This window comes from Saccostrea echinata, unplaced genomic scaffold, assembly GCF_033153115.1.
Source record: "Saccostrea echinata isolate AGI-Se365-2 ecotype Australia unplaced genomic scaffold, CSIRO_AGI_Sech_v1 ptg000041l, whole genome shotgun sequence".
NCBI classification, from domain to species: Eukaryota; Metazoa; Mollusca; class Bivalvia; order Ostreida; family Ostreidae; genus Saccostrea; species Saccostrea echinata.
The window spans coordinates 1072902-1089294 of NW_026889790.1; the positions used below are offsets into that span (position 1 = coordinate 1072902).

Below are 16393 nucleotides of genomic sequence, written 5' to 3' on the forward strand. Positions count from 1 at the left end.
ACATGCAACTTAGTTATGTCGACATGCAACTTATTTATGTCAACATGCAACTTAGTTATGTTGGCATGCGAGATAAATATGTTGACATGCAACTTAGTTATGTTGACATGCAACTTATTTAAGTCAACATGCAATTTAGTTATGAAAACATGCTACTTATTTATGTTGACATGCGAGATAAATATGTTGACATGCAACTTATTTATGTCAACATGCAACTGAGTTATGTTAACATGCTATGCGGGTTAAGCAGGACTCATGATCATTGTTAATAGTTAAAGTGACTGCAACCTAGCAGTCTACAATGGCCCATATAGCTTAAACAATTAAGCTACATTTTTTATGATTTTCAATTACTTTATTATGTTGCTTTAGTTTGGTGCTGATACACGGTTTTTGTACCATTTACACATGCCTTGTCAAAATACTTGCGTGTATCTGAACAACTCTGAAGTTTTAATATGCATGGTTGTTATTTTCTGAATTTTGTTATACCCTTTTCACTCCATATGCTTACATTGTGCTCTCGAGAGGACTTATTTTTAGACAACTTGTGTACATTATCTTAATCACCATGGTTTATATATCATTTTCAATGTGCATTTTGTTTGATTGTTTACCTCAAAATAAATTAGTACCCGGTAGTTGATTTTTTTTATCAAGACACTTGAAGATCATTTTCAATAGCATCCAAATTTGCCACATTTCTCTAAAACATTACCTTTTTCAATTTTATTCAAATTGAATATTATTAATAAATTCATTTTCCCCATATATGATATCTAAATTAAAACCTGGTGAGTTCAATGTAAAGAGGGTATTAAAAAACAACTTGCTTTATCAAAGAAAAATAGCAGGGTGTTTTAATGTACCAAATGACTCATCTGCGTTACATTTGCTAATTTCAAATTGAAAACAAATATTTGGAACTTTATTAAGACTCTTAACGCAAGTTTTTTGATATTTTATTTAAGTGATCTGGTATGATTTATTGTCATCGATTTTAATTCCCCCCCCCCCATATTGCCACGTTTTTTTTTTATTTGGTTGCAATAGTTCAATTAGAGAATTGTACATTAAAAAAACAAAAACAAAACAAAACAAAACAAAAAAAACACACACACACAAAAGTTGAAGTTTTTTTTCCTTTTTCTTTTTGTTCTTTTTTTTTTGTATTTCATTTCAGTTAGTCTTGTGATTTATCAAAGTTCAGCAACATTTATTTTTTTTTTTAAGAAATCTTAACAACCCTTGTTTGATTTTTTTTAAATCAGTTATGCTTCCAAACCGTAAAAATGTTGTCGACCGCATTGAAGCAGTAGGGGATATATATATATATATATATATATATATATATATATATATATATATATATATATATATATATATATATATATATATATATATATATATATATATATATATATAATTTTGAAAAAGTAAATATCCAAAAAATCACAAATCCATGTAAGTGCCCGAAGACCCAGGAATGGCGACAAAGTTTTCAGTGAATATGATCGATTTGTGATTTCATTTGGGATATATACTTTTTTAAATATGATCGATTTTCAAAATGATAAGATTTTGAATTAAATGATTAAAGAATCTGGGGGAATAAGACGAGCCATGTGCCCATGCCCATTTTTCGGCCATGCAAAAACATTTATTGGAAAAAATCTCTCAATTGTTCGAATTTACTTAAGCATTTTAATGTTTACAGTAGTTCTCAAAATGATATTTAAATTCTAAACAAGCTAAACAGTTGACTTTCATTCACTGTCACAAGTGTCTAACATGGGTAGGGACTTCTATTAATTAATCTGCATATTGAGTATTAACACTTATTGTGGAGATATTATAAAAATGTTAACATTGTATATAATGATAGTGGTGATCTAGAAGCGATTGTAGTAAAAATAAATAAAAACGGGAATGAAAGTATTCAAATATCTATTATAATTTTTATCCGGCATTTTAAATAATTTACTGTTAATGAGTTCATAACTACATATATATATATATATATATATATATATATATATATATATATATATATATATATATATATATATATATATATATATATATATATATATATATATATATATATATATATATATATATATATTATTTCCCGTGAAAAAAATGTTATTCCTATAGGCATTTTTTATAAAATAAAAAAAAATTAACCCCCTCCCCAAAAAATAAAAAAAATGAAAAATTCATGCCTCGAACACTTTCCTCAATAAACGTCCCTTTAAAGAGCTCCTCGCTAACCACTATACCACGGAGTCACACATACATACCCATTTAAATAGCATAGAGTTCTCTATATTTAGCAAGCATATTTGGACTTAGAATTTTTTAAGACCACGGTGAAAACTTAAGTAAGTTAACTTAATTTTTTATGTAGAGTGGGTCTTCGTACCAAATTTTTGCAAGGGTAAAAAGCAACATCTTTCCATTGCCTTTCATTAATCGTTCTCAAAAAAATGGTACGATGACCCACTCTATTTAAAAAATGTAGTTATGTCATCCAATTTATGTCAGTTTTTGTGAAAATTGAGCGTGATGCCATTTTTTTGTGTTAATCAGAATCATTTTCGCTGTTACAGTATTCAGGTTTTGTCAAATTTGTATGCAAATGGTAATAAGCATTACATTAATTCAACAAAAAGTGATTTTTTTTTAAAAATGAATTTACTGATTTTTTATCGATCGTCATGTAGGCATATGGCTCGGCTTATACCCCCAGTTTCTTTAAATGCAAAAGAAATTATGTGATACACAACTATGAACATTTGTGCGTGCGTGCAGATTCGTTACTACCCAGGACATGTGCAATAAGGCACGCTTCTGGGTTTTTTTTTTCTGTCGGTAAAATTGAAGTTGATTTTAATGATCGAAAATTTATTCAACCAGATATTGCAGTTTATATTATTTTCTATGATATGAGGTGGACAACAAAGTATAAATTGCATTTCCTTTTATAAAATGTCCTGGCGATTCAGAAACGTGACCATAGACAATAAAACGTTTTAAGGGCCCCTCTCTGCGGCGACCTATAGGAATTAGTGTGTCCATCCGTCCATCTGTCCGTCCGAGATCTCTTTCAAAGGGTGTGCATTGACCTTGAACTATGAACTATGTTTCAAGGTCTAAGGTTAAGGTCATAGCAGAATTGTATATGAAAAATCATTGTCCGGAGCACATCTTTTCTCCCCTTGGTCCAGTCTGGTTCATACTTCCACAGAGTGTCTGTGGTAAAAGGATGTGCAGTGACCTTGAATTATATTTTTCACTTGCTTAATCTTGTTCAGAACCAAAAATAAATGGCTTTTGGTAAGGGGTAATGAGACTGAAATAAAAGTTTTATGCCAACTGGACAATTTCTAAGTTATAGGTCAAGGTCAAAGCAAAATTCTCTGAAATGTTTTTCATCCTATTGTCCATTATTTGAGTGGGGCCCTATGTGATGGTAGACATCTCAATGATTCATGAATTCATTGAAGTTCTACATGAAACAGTTTAAGAATAAAAGGTATGAAGTGCAGTTAACTACTTTAATATTTTAAACAATAAAAATGGTAATATAAAATGTGACCAAAATCGTAACAATGTCCTTTTTAATGTCAAGTAGGTATGTTCTGAATGAGGGAGAATAGATCTAGAGCTTTATTATTTACAGGTGCGTTATTTATGACAGCTTCATTAAAAAGGAACAATTCTTTTTAATTTTTTACCTTGAATTAAAAGTTTGACCTAGTTATCTAAAAAAAAAAATGCTGACCAAATGCATTCTTTATTCCATAGGAAAATACGCTTTTGTACTCTTACTTCAACACTCAACAGTACTCATAACAATTTTTTGAATTCATTATGATTTTTGACCTTGACGGTTAAAGCAGATTTCAAAAAAAGAATTACTAATATTATGTACTATTAATAGATATACTTTACTAGAAATACACATTTGCAATTAAATACACAAAACCTCGCAAAGATACAATTTCTCATTCCTTTATCAAACAATATTCGGAACATAAAGAAAAATGTACCTCCTTAAAACAACAAGAGTCAAGTAAATGTATGTAGATACATGTAATTTATAAGCGATCTACATAGTCTGTTATTCGGATAAAGAGTTCTGTAGCTTCTTCTACAGTGTTTGGTGGGTAATTCAAACCGTTTTCCATTCTTATTTGAGTACCAATAACTTCAAATTCCATTGAAACACCATTCGCAGGAGGGTAGGCACAATATTCTTGTTCTATGCCATTCAGATTATCAGGTACAGGCATTTTGAAATCTCTTGTTTGGTAAATTTCGGGATGAAAATACATAACATCTGGTTTTCCAGACGGACAATCTGCATTGCGGTTTCTTCTAATTGTGTGTTCATTCCAATGCTGTATAACTCTGTTCAATTCTCTGGTGATAATTGGTAAGAAACAATACCTAGCACACTCCAGGTGGACTATGTCGTAGGTGTCAAAAACACCTACATTATCCATATCCTTAAAGTAATTTATCCAAAAATTGCCACACATTTCTCGTAAACACCGCCAAAATCGCTCTATTCTTGTATTTCTATAGGACGATCCATACCTAAAACTTGATAGTCCTTGCAAGGGATCCTGGTGATTCCATCGCAAAGCGTATTGCAAATCTCGAACTATGGAGTTCTTAGTACCCCTGTCTGCGTATACGACTACAGGAACCCCGTTTATTTCTTTGATATAATCTATATAAAATCTGGATATATACTCAAGCTCTGAGCCAGAGAATACGTCTTGAAAAGCCATCTACACAGCCATGAATGGAAATTCCGAATGGTTTTAACTTGTCCCAGCCATTTAGATGAACAAAAAATTAGGCCCTTCGTTAATGTACCTTCTACGCTGAAGACGACGTTGTCTACGCCTTATTACACCTTCTGCGTCCAAAACAGTTAATGCAAGGCGCACCAATTCACAAGACACATTGAGGTTATGGTCGATTAGCAGACGTCTCCTCATTCCTCTATAGCCTATGTCACCGCCCGAGCCTGAAAGTTCATGTAGAATAGCCGTTACAATGTCCTCCAAACTTGGCTGGTTGTTTCGTCTCGTCAGATTCATTTCCCTTAAAACTCGATGAATTTGTCTTGCACTAAGAGCAATGTTATGTTTGCTCGCAAGAAATTCAATGATATCCTGAATAGTATAACCAGAGTGGTAATAAACAGCAATCATTTCATTCCTACTGAGAGGTAGTCCGTCAACAACCAAACGTTGAGCCAGAGCAGGTGTATAGATATTTTCACTCATAGTATTTTTGTCGCTGAAAAAAATGGGGAAAAGATACTTTATACACAATGAATTTTTGTTCTGCTTTCTACATGTGTAAATGTACATCAAACTAAATCATTCTATAAATACACCACGATTTGGCATGTAAGAGTTTATTATATAAAAAAATTGCAATTCAATTAAACTTATGTAAGATAGCACTGCGGATTTAGAGGGGACAGGGGGCCCGGGCTCCCCCTTTTGTGTCCGAAATATACATAAGATTTAATAAATCAATTTTTTGGTGTGATCGTGGGCCCCTACCCCGACCACAAACTGGTCGGGGCCCCCCTTTTCAAGATTCCTGGATCCGCCATTGAAGATAGTGAAATTCTAAAAGTACTATGTTTGATCAAATAATAGCTACATGAAGTACACATATTATTTAAGAATTGCACACTCTGACCAAAAGAGATATTGACACCAAGAATTAATCTTAGTAAGGATTATACAAAAGACCAGATTAATCAACCAAAAGATCTTCATTACATCCAATATCAGTTTTATATCAGATCTAAAACAAAGTTTTACCTTGTCAGTTGTGTAGAGACCAGATGAACGTTCAGAGGTTAAGCTTTTCATTCACTGCAACCACAGATTTTGATTAAACTATACCCTCTTTCAAACAAACAGCATGCCATCATAAATAAGTTGCATGTCGACATAAATATGTTGCATGTTTACATAAATAAGTTGCATGTCAACATATTCATCTTGCATGTCACCATAAATAAGTTGCATGTCAACATATTTATCTAGCATGTCAACATAAATAAGTTGCATGTCAACATAAATAAGTTGCATGTAAACATAAATAAGTTGCATGTCAACATATTTATCTCGCATGTCGACATAACTAAGTTGCATGTCAGCATAAATAAGTTGCATGTCAACATAAATAAGTTGCATGTCGACATAAATATGTTGAATGTCAACATATTTATCTCGCATGTCAACATAACCAAGTTGCATGTAGACATAAATAAGTTGCATGTCGACATAAATATGTTGCATGTCAACATATTTATCTTGCATGTTAACATAAATAAGTTGCATGTTAACATAAATAAGTAGCATCTAGCATGTTGGATGTCACATGTGGGCTATATCTGAGATTTTTGAAGATTTTTTATAATTTTTATTTGATTGCTATTTTCTTGCATGTCAACATATTTATGTTGCATGTTGACATAACTATCTTGCATGTCAACATATTTATCTTGCATGTCGACATATTTGATAGAAAAATAACTTGCACACAAGGGGCAGAAATATGCCACCATACATATTAGATAATAAGATATAAACAGAAATAATATTCGTAATATCAAAATTGATATATATATATATATATATATATATATATATATATATATATATATATATATATATATATATATATATATATATATATATATATATATATATATATATATATATATATTCTTTTCTAATACATAATTTTGAATCCTACACATTAAATCTACTACTGTAAGTTATGAAATTTAGTAACATTTAACTAACTCTCCTATATACTGTGGTTTTAAATGTAATTACTTAAGATTTAGTCACATAATATATAACTGGTTTCCTGAAATAAATATTTTGTAAAGTAATTCTATATCAATTAAAAACAATGCACATACTCCTTTTCTGTAAATATAAAAATCAATGTAACTTTTCCTATAGCTAATACAAAATTAAATAATTCCACTAACAAATATACATATTCAAATTATTATGAGATATACTAGTACATGTATAAAACCTCTCTTCCTACATTTATAAAATCTAATTATAAGGAAGGGATAATTATTAATGTCGCGTTTCACCGTCCATCCAGGGAAATATAGAACAAATCATCAGGGAGATAATAAGATATGCCCCAAATGTCACAATCATGATTAATTACTGTCCTAATCCCTTTACTGTAAAGATTAGCCTATAAAATCCCCTGTACCAATCAAATTAAACTTCGCCAAAAATGTCTTTAAGAGTACAAGATTGCACGAGTAAATAAGTTCGGAAGAACGAGCAGCAATCATATTTTTCTGACTTGATCGACATACTGCCTTTTATGATAGCAGTTAATTGCACGTCCATACTATATCTTTCAGAATATCTAGATATTAAGTTTGCTATTGTAATTATGGTTATTTGATAATATCTAGATTTTCAGGTGTGTATAATTCTCCCCCTAAATTGATATCAAATAAACAAAAGTACTTTATGTGTTCAAACTCATTCCTTTCAAGACATCAAAGAAAATTGTATGTAAATTACTTTCATAAATAAAGACAGTTCAAAATTATTTCTAAAACCACAAATATGTAGAAGGTGAAGATAATGAACGGTGAACGATCTCATAAATATGGAACGCCAAAATAACATATATTCAAATATTTGAACCTATCTTCATTTAATTGTACCTATCTTCAAATCAATTGTACCTATCTCCAAATCAATTGTACCTATCTCCAATTGAATTAAAGATAGGTTTAATTCAATTATACCTATCTTTAATTCATTTGAAGATATGTACAATTGATTTGAAGATAGGTACAATTGATTTGAAGATAGAGATAGGTACAATTGATCTAAAGATAGGTACAAATGCCATGAATTAAAGATAGGTATAATTGATTTAAAGATAGGTGCAATTGAATTGAACTTATCTCTAATTATAAAGATACTGACAATAACAACTACTCCCAATAAAAATGCTCTGTGCGGTTCCCTCCATGTTCAAGACGCTGTTAGAGGGAGCTTTCATTATTTTCAATAACACAAAACGAATTGAACCTAGGTATAATTGAATTGTACCTATCTTCAAATCCTTTGTGTACGAAAGCCATGAAGGGACATGAGGATTTTCAAAAAAGTGTAAAAGTAAACCGAGATCTCGATTTATATAATCCGTTCTCTCGGATTGACAATCTGTGATAACGAATTACTAATTCGTTCTCACAGATTATCAATTCGTTCCCTCAAATTACACAATCCGTTCTCTCGGATTGTAATTCGTTCTCTCGGTTTAAACAATTCGTTCCCACGGTTTAATTATTCGTTCTCTCAGATTATCAATTCGTTCCCTCAAATTACACAATTCGTTATCTCGGATTGTAATTCATTCTCTCGAGTTAAAAAATTCATTTTCTTGGAATGTTTGTCGTTATTGGGAGGAATATGATTTGTTTTACAGGTTATCCATTTTGATTTCATGCACCATTTGCTGGTCTACCAGCTGGCAGCTGAGTGCACTTATTTATCTGTCCATCTCAGATATAGCAATATTTGTTTAATGAATAGAATATAGAATAGTACACACTCTACATTTAATTACATATCACGGTCCTTACTGAGAAAATTACATGAACATTTTTCCAATCCATTTACTAGTACTAATATTTGTACAAGTAAATTCTTAGATATTTGGTTATTTATAGAATCATGGAAAACACTGATAAAAGTAAACATGGGTCCTCTGTAATTATTTTTATTAAATAAATTTACATTTACTTAATTTAAAAATACTACGGAACTGCCTGTTGCATAAACAAAATAGAACGCATGATTGAGATAAGGAAATGGATTCTTCAAGTCGTAAAACATGTAATTGATGGATTGTCTAAATCAAGAGGCCGAAGTGATAATCAGTGGGAACGGATTATGTCATTCGAGATCTCGAATTATAAACCGAGGGAACGAATTGGTAATCAGTGGGAACGGATTATGTAATTCGAGATCTCGAATTATAAACCGAGGGAACGAATTGGTAATCAGTGGGAACGGATTATGTAATTCGAGATCTCGAATTATAAACCGAGGGAACGAATTAGTAATCTGTGAGAACGGATTGTGTAATTCGAGATCTCAAATTCATTTTTGCTTTTTTGAGAAATCGACGTGTCCCTTCATGGCTTTCGTATTTGTGGATATGTTTCAATTGTACCTATCTTCAAATCAATTGTACCTATCTTTAGATCAATTGAACCTATCTTTAAACGAATTGAAGATAGGTATAATTCAATTAAACCTATCTTTAATTGAATTGAAGATTGGTGTAATCCAATTGAACCTATCTTTAATTGAATTGAAAATAGGTGTAATTCCATTGAAGATAGGTATAATTATTTATACCTATCTTTAATTCATTTACACCTATCTTTAATTCATTTACACCTATCTTTAATTCATTTACACCTATCTTTAATTCAATTGTACCTATCTTCAAATCATTTGAAGATAGGTACAATTATTTGAAGATAGGTACAAATATTTGAATATATGTTAATTTGGCGTTCCATACATAAATCCAGTTAACAAGACGAATCGTGAACAGGGTAAAACACGGACCACCGGAAACACCAGATCAGGTGCCTAGGAGTGACATAATAGGAAAAGTTTGTCCTGAGAAAAGAATTTAGAAAGATTTGGTAAGGTTGAGAGAAATTTTATGTAATTCTAGGATTTAAAAAAAATCAGCCCTGGATTTCTATTTATTTATTTGTTTGTATATGATTTACATGAATAACGAAATTCTCATTAGTATTTTCCGGAGTTATCTTCCATAAACCAAGTATCAAAATACTTTCTTCGAGAAAGCATAAACAAATGGCTTATTTATTGGAAGAAAATAAAGAAACGAAAACTCTACAGATGAATGTTTATGAACTGTTATTATTTTCAATTTTGATATGACGGTTACAACAACAATTACAAAATGATGTAGGTTGTTTAAGCAATTTAGAATTTTCTGTCAACAAAAGCAAACGAATCGCACAGATTTCGGGGGGATGAAGTTTTTCCAATTCTATATAGGTAAAATACAACTTCTTTTAAATGTGAATACAAGTTTCAAAATTTTGATCGGTTACGTAATGGATAGTCAAAAACATTGCAAGAGATGTCAAAGAAATTTGTAAGGAGTGTTTTAGCTCTGATTAACATTTTATTTTTATTGCATTTTCAATAGTGAAATAATTTATTCATTGAATTAAATAAATATTTTAAAAGGCGTATTATTTTCACCGTGAAAATATCAGAAGTGTTATTTTCACAGTGAAAACAACAAATTCAAGGAAAAAGCTCCCCTTTCTTTCAGGAATAGTTGAAGAAAATACTCCATAAAGACATCAAGAGTATAAATAAACAATCATGTCACTTAGTAAACAGCCAAAGTTTCTCCAAAACTCCATTTTCAATCTCACAATCGCGATCTATGACAAACTCTAAGCTATTACAAAACAGTCTACGCCACAGAAAATAGGTGATAGCGGCAAATTAAGAAACAATAACTATTTTTAAAAAATGTAATAAATAGAAAATCCAGTGTTTTGAATTTGGAACGGAATTTATTTCATACGTCATACAGGATTATTTTATATTAACACTGGTTAAAATATAGAAGTAAAACCCTGTTCCACTCGTGAAGTTAATTCCGTATCCAACTGAAAAACATTGAATATTTCAATGAAAATAATTGTATAGTTCATAATGTCAAATTCCATGATGTTTTTCTTACCAAAAGAAAAAAAATGATTAGACAAAAAAATGTAGGATGGGGGAATCTTTCTATTATTATTATTATTATTAGCAAGGAAATAGGCAAAACAGAGAGTTTGTTCAAGTTTGTGCAAGGTGGGTCCCAACACTGCTATCACAGAAACAAAAGAAGTCTAATGCACCAAGCATGTGGTTTTCGTAAAAAAAGCTAAAGAAATGATAATCATTTTCTAAACGTTAAAGGTGATCAAACTTTAATGTTCGATATGAAATAAAAGTACTGCAACAATCATACAAAAGTGTATATCATTTTCCTTTTAAATCTTACTGTGAACAAATATTTTATCACAGTTTTCATTGTACGTTTTGTTTCTAAAGAAAAAGGCTAAGTGTTAATGAACTTTTTATTCAACATTGAACATCATTTTTATAAAGGGTTCTACAGGGAGACAATAAAATGCAGGTATATGAGTCACCAATTCAACGGAGGATTATGTAAACTTGGTTTCATGTTAACCTTGGAGATGTTTTTCGGGTTTAGAAGTGCTTGATGCCATGTGAGATGATCCGCAAGCACAAAGACTAAGAACTCCCATTGGGAACCTTTTTATTCCCATGATGTATATGATGCAATTGACGCTAGAATGCAAATGTGCCAAAAGTGTCACAAACAAATGAACTTCAGTTGAAAGATTATTCTGGACATCTAGGGCAACAGTTATAGCGTAAGGCGTCCAACATACAAAGAACACGACAAATATGCAGAATAAGGTCTTCGATGAACGAACAGTTTCCGTCCGTGCTTTCCTCATTTTATGTGGGTTTTTTGTGTCCATTCGGTAAATGTCGCGCTTTGTTTCCCATATTCGTTGGAAAATTAGGAAGTAACAGATAGCCATTACGAGGAGCGGTCCACCAATCAAACCGATGGAGACAAACAAGGTATAGGACAAACTAGCTGTGCGATCCCAGATACACTGATGATTCTTTCGGTCGAAATTATATTTTCCCCATTCAATAAAATTTGGAAACTGGAACAAGAAAGCAGCAACCCAACAGGTAATGCAAAATATGATGCAAGAGAGTCGGTTAAAAACTTTGTCGTAAACATTGTTGTGGCATAAGTAGATGTAACGGGACATCGTCAATAAAGTTAGACTGAGGAAGGCACAGAAGCATGCTGTCAAACAGAGGCTAGCAACAAAGTCACAAAGCCATTTTTTGTCGTCAAAATATTGCTCTCCCAATACGACGCCTTCAATTACAAAAATAAAAACGTGCAATTAAAGTATTCATGTCGATAGGATATACATAAATCAATACTTACGTTACATAAAAAAATAATAATCTCGAAAATATTTTTGCTAACTCATATTTTTTTTCTTTTTTCTTATTATATTTTAAATAATGAAGACATCAAATTGAATTGCAAAAATATTAATGAGAAGTTTGATTTGACTTATCTTAGCAGAATAAAGCCCTAACAATTTTTAATTATGCCTTACACAATGATAAGCATTGTTTCGTTTCTATTAAAAATGTATTTAAATTGATCATTATATTCACTGATTAGTGGATAGAAATCCCATTACTTAATGCCTTGAACCCTGATAAATAAACATACTCTCTTGCTAGTTTTAATGTCCGAGCATGATAAATGATATATACATGTAAGAGATATTAAAACTACCATACCCCACAGTTTGAGTCTCCCATGTTGGATGCCACTGCTTTGTTTTTCTGGAAAGACAGAATGAAGCTATCTTTTTATACGATAATTATCAACACTTTTGAAATACTGCCTACGTTTTGACCTGAATACCCACCACATCACTTCTAAATATATGAGAATTAAGTATTGTTATTATCATTAAGTATGTCTGCTCGTTAGGTCACCGGAACTATCGGAAATATATCCAATACATATATTACTTAATTTCATAAATAGGGAAAAGTGAGTGTAACTAATTAAATATATTTTTGACGTATTATGTAAGCTTGATGTTTCTTTTCGGAACAATGATCTTTAACTTATTTGTAGAATTGATTACAGGTAATGTGTATTCTAAAAAAAACTGACATACAAAGTTTAACTCATGCTTTCATCTACCTGTAAATTTAAGTTGAATGCGTACTTATTCCTTAAATCCAAGTTAAATCATTATCAAACTAACTTTCTTTTGGTGTTTTAATTTGAAGTTGATACATTGAAAACTAGCTGAAGCTGCATGAAAGGAAACGTAAAATAGTCGAGATTTGAATTTAAAAAGAAAGCTGGGATTATTACATCAAACAATTTGCTATATTTTATGAATTATGGGAAAGAGTCGTGTAAAGTTGCCAGAGGGTCCCTCAGTTATTCATATTCCGAACTTTTATTTGGTGTGAAACATTTCAGTCAAATTATGACCAAAGAGTATATTTGTAAGCAAGGTAATTTTAACAAAAAAATTTTGCAAAAAAAAATTAAAAATTGACAGTTTTTGATAAAAAGTAAAACACGCTTGTAACAAAGTGCCGGGGACGGACAATGTTGCTTCGTTATAAACGTAAGTCGTTATATCCGTGAACTTCGCAATATATTTTAAAGCCATGGAAAATGAAAATCACTTCGCTGTAAGCGTCAATTCAATATAAGCATGTTCGCTATAAGCGTGTTTTACTGTATTTATAAAAAGAATATTCATCAACTATTGCTTCAAAACTTCAAAATTATATTTAAAATAAAACTCTACAGTGCCTAGATATCGAGCATTAGGCTCCGGGGCCATAAAACTTAGACGAGCTCACTTTTGATCTCAGTCTCACTTTTCCACTATATATCCCTTTTGTAAAAGTGAGACTTAGATCAAAAGTGAGATCTTCTAAGTTTTATGGCCCGGAGCCTGAAACACAATTATCCTAATGAAAGTGTTCATGTCCCTCTTCTCTCTACAACTATAGTCCTGCTGGTGACGTGAATATGTTTATAATGAGAATCTTAAAGGACTTATCGCATGATTTTTCAAAAATCTTAATTTTATGAAAAATATTATCTACAACCTTGTTTATTAAAATACTGAATACAATAAACGTTGTTGAAAGCGTATTTTAAGAGATATTGAGAGTTGAAATTCAAATACGGCAATATGCATATTTCAGTCGGATTTCGGCGAAATACTGCTCTGACGTCATAGGCGACAATTCAGTAATAGAGAGATAAGTTGCACACTATTTATGGAGTTATCAAGGACAAATGCAGCTTAATTACGAAAATACTGAAAAAAATAATTCCTAAAGTGCTTTTCAATTACTATAGAAACATTAACTAGTTCTAAGCTATAAGACCTTTGAGATATTTTCGTTTTTTATTCCAAATATTTTGCATCTGTAGGTCTGATTACGGCAATGTTTCGCCGTGATCGGAAAATATTTTTCAAGACCGCCATCCTTTACAAAACATATGAAGGCGTACTTGCATAAATTTTTATGTTAAAAACGAAGAATAACAAAGTTATATAATATTTAATTTGTGAATCAAAAAAGTTCATACATGTGATAAGATGACAAATCAAATTGTATTGTGATGGCGAGTTTCTTCGTCTTCGCCGCGTCTCCCTCGCTATCTTCGCTGCTATTTTTACAATGTTAACAGATTTTTCAGATTTTTTGTTCCTAACAATTCTAAAATATAAGGTTGGCTATTCAAATTCATATCGAAAAATCAGTGATTTGGTCGTTCATAACGTAGAAAATTCAGGTTGTATCACGTATTTTTTAGTAAGATTAACGTGAGGAACTGATCAGCCATTGTCGCCTTTGACGTCACAGGATCACGTGATCACTATCTAATTAATTTAGATTTTTAATTCGGGGGGTTTCATTTGAGGCAATAATTTCTTTAAAAGAGACAAAACTTTTGGAACCCCGGTCTTTCAATTGGCGACAAAATTTCATAAAATTTCATAGATATTATGAATTCTGCCAGACGATGGGTCAAATATGAAGGAGAAAACCTTCACACTTTGTCAGAATGGATTAAGAATATAAGGTTGAAGTTGAAATATCGTGTTAAACGATTGAGGAGCAATATAAAAATCGTCCATCCTTCTGTCTTCAATAATTCAATACAGAAAAAGATTACTCGATCAATATGTACTGCTCCCGTCTTACAAAGCAGATAACAACATATAGTCTTTGTTTAGCAATACACTATTATCACCTGCATATGGAGTTTATGTCTCCTAGTTGATTACTCAGTATACGCAAGAGCACGTAAGAACAATTTGTAAAACGAGGATAACTATTGACAAATAAGTTGATGAAACAAGAATATCAACAGTTTCATTTAAAGAACATTTCGCAAATTATCGAAACAATACAATGACCTTAACAGCAAATACAATTTTTCATTAAGTCAAATGTTGACTGATGTTTCTCATACAAAATGTCTACTGATTTTTACGTTTGCCCGATCATGACAAGGAGCACTCGGAGTTTGTGACCGGTCGACAGGGGATGCTTACTCCTCTATGGCAACTGATCCCACCTCTGATGTTTTAGAGGTCCGTGTTTGCTCTGCTCCAAATTTGTATTGTTTCAAGAGACATCTGAGCTTGATTACTGTTCGTTATCTTAATATTTTATTTTTAAGGCTCATTATTTCAATTGCATTTCAGAGAAACTTGGGCTTAAGTTTACGAGTGGTAATCAAATGTTATACTCATAGTTTCCTTCTTAAGGAGGAAATTCTTCAAAATCGTATATCAGTTTTTAATATTTATAATATTCCCAACAACCAATTTGAATTACTATACCTATATTGTATTCCTAAAGTACATAAAAATCCTTTCGAACAAAGATACACAGCGGGTTCTACCAAGCCTCTATCTTTACTCCTAACAAAAATATAAACAGCATTGAATCAGATATTTCAGGGCTCACTGCGGATGTGGCCGGTTATTCCTCATAGGCACCTGATCCCACCTCTGAAATTTCCGGGGGTCTGTGTTTTATGCCTTGTTATCAGATTTGTATTGTTTGTAGATTTTTTGAAATCGATCACTGCTCGTTATCTTCATATTTCTCATTCATTACGTGTAATAATTATATGATTCTTTCACATTAAATTCAAATGTGAGAACGTTAAACATCTTCTTAATACAGGATCTTTATTTTTTAATATTACGCTTTGACAATCAGCAACTTAACTATGTTAAAATTTACATTATCAGGAACCAATATATGCGTACAATACTATTTCATCATAATCAGAGTTATATTTTTTCATGATAGTAACTAATCATGAATAAATTATAGTAAATCTCTTCTCTGTGTTCAAAATTGCTTTCTCTCATACTTTTTGTAATGCCTTGAATAGGTGGATTGTACCTGTGTTAGGTAATTAAAAACATGGTTTACATAAGGAAAATGCAGGTTGCATCATTTTAAAAGGGTTGAATTTTCAGTGAAAACCAGCAATTTAAAATATTTTCCATTAAAAGGTTTGGTTCAAAAAGAACAGATAAAAAGTTTTTCTAATGAGGATTATGAAACCATGAATGTGTTCTCTTTGATAA

At 31.3% G+C, this 16393-nt stretch overlaps 1 protein-coding gene and 1 pseudogene across 1 annotated transcript; both read right to left on the minus strand.

Moving 5' to 3' along the window:
* Positions 1-3780: 3780 nt before the first annotated feature.
* On the minus strand, positions 3781-5309 carry LOC133200894 (uncharacterized; annotated as a pseudogene).
* A 5974-nt stretch (positions 5310-11283) lies between these two features.
* Positions 11284-12551, minus strand: LOC133200813 (melatonin receptor type 1A-like). The gene is made up of 2 exons (XM_061336629.1): positions 12536-12551; positions 11284-12090 (listed from the first exon to the last, which is right to left on the minus strand). Exons 1-2 carry the CDS (start codon positions 12549-12551, stop codon positions 11348-11350), a joined length of 759 nt encoding a protein of 252 aa, XP_061192613.1. The 3' UTR covers positions 11284-11347.
* Positions 12552-16393: the final 3842 nt, after the last annotated feature.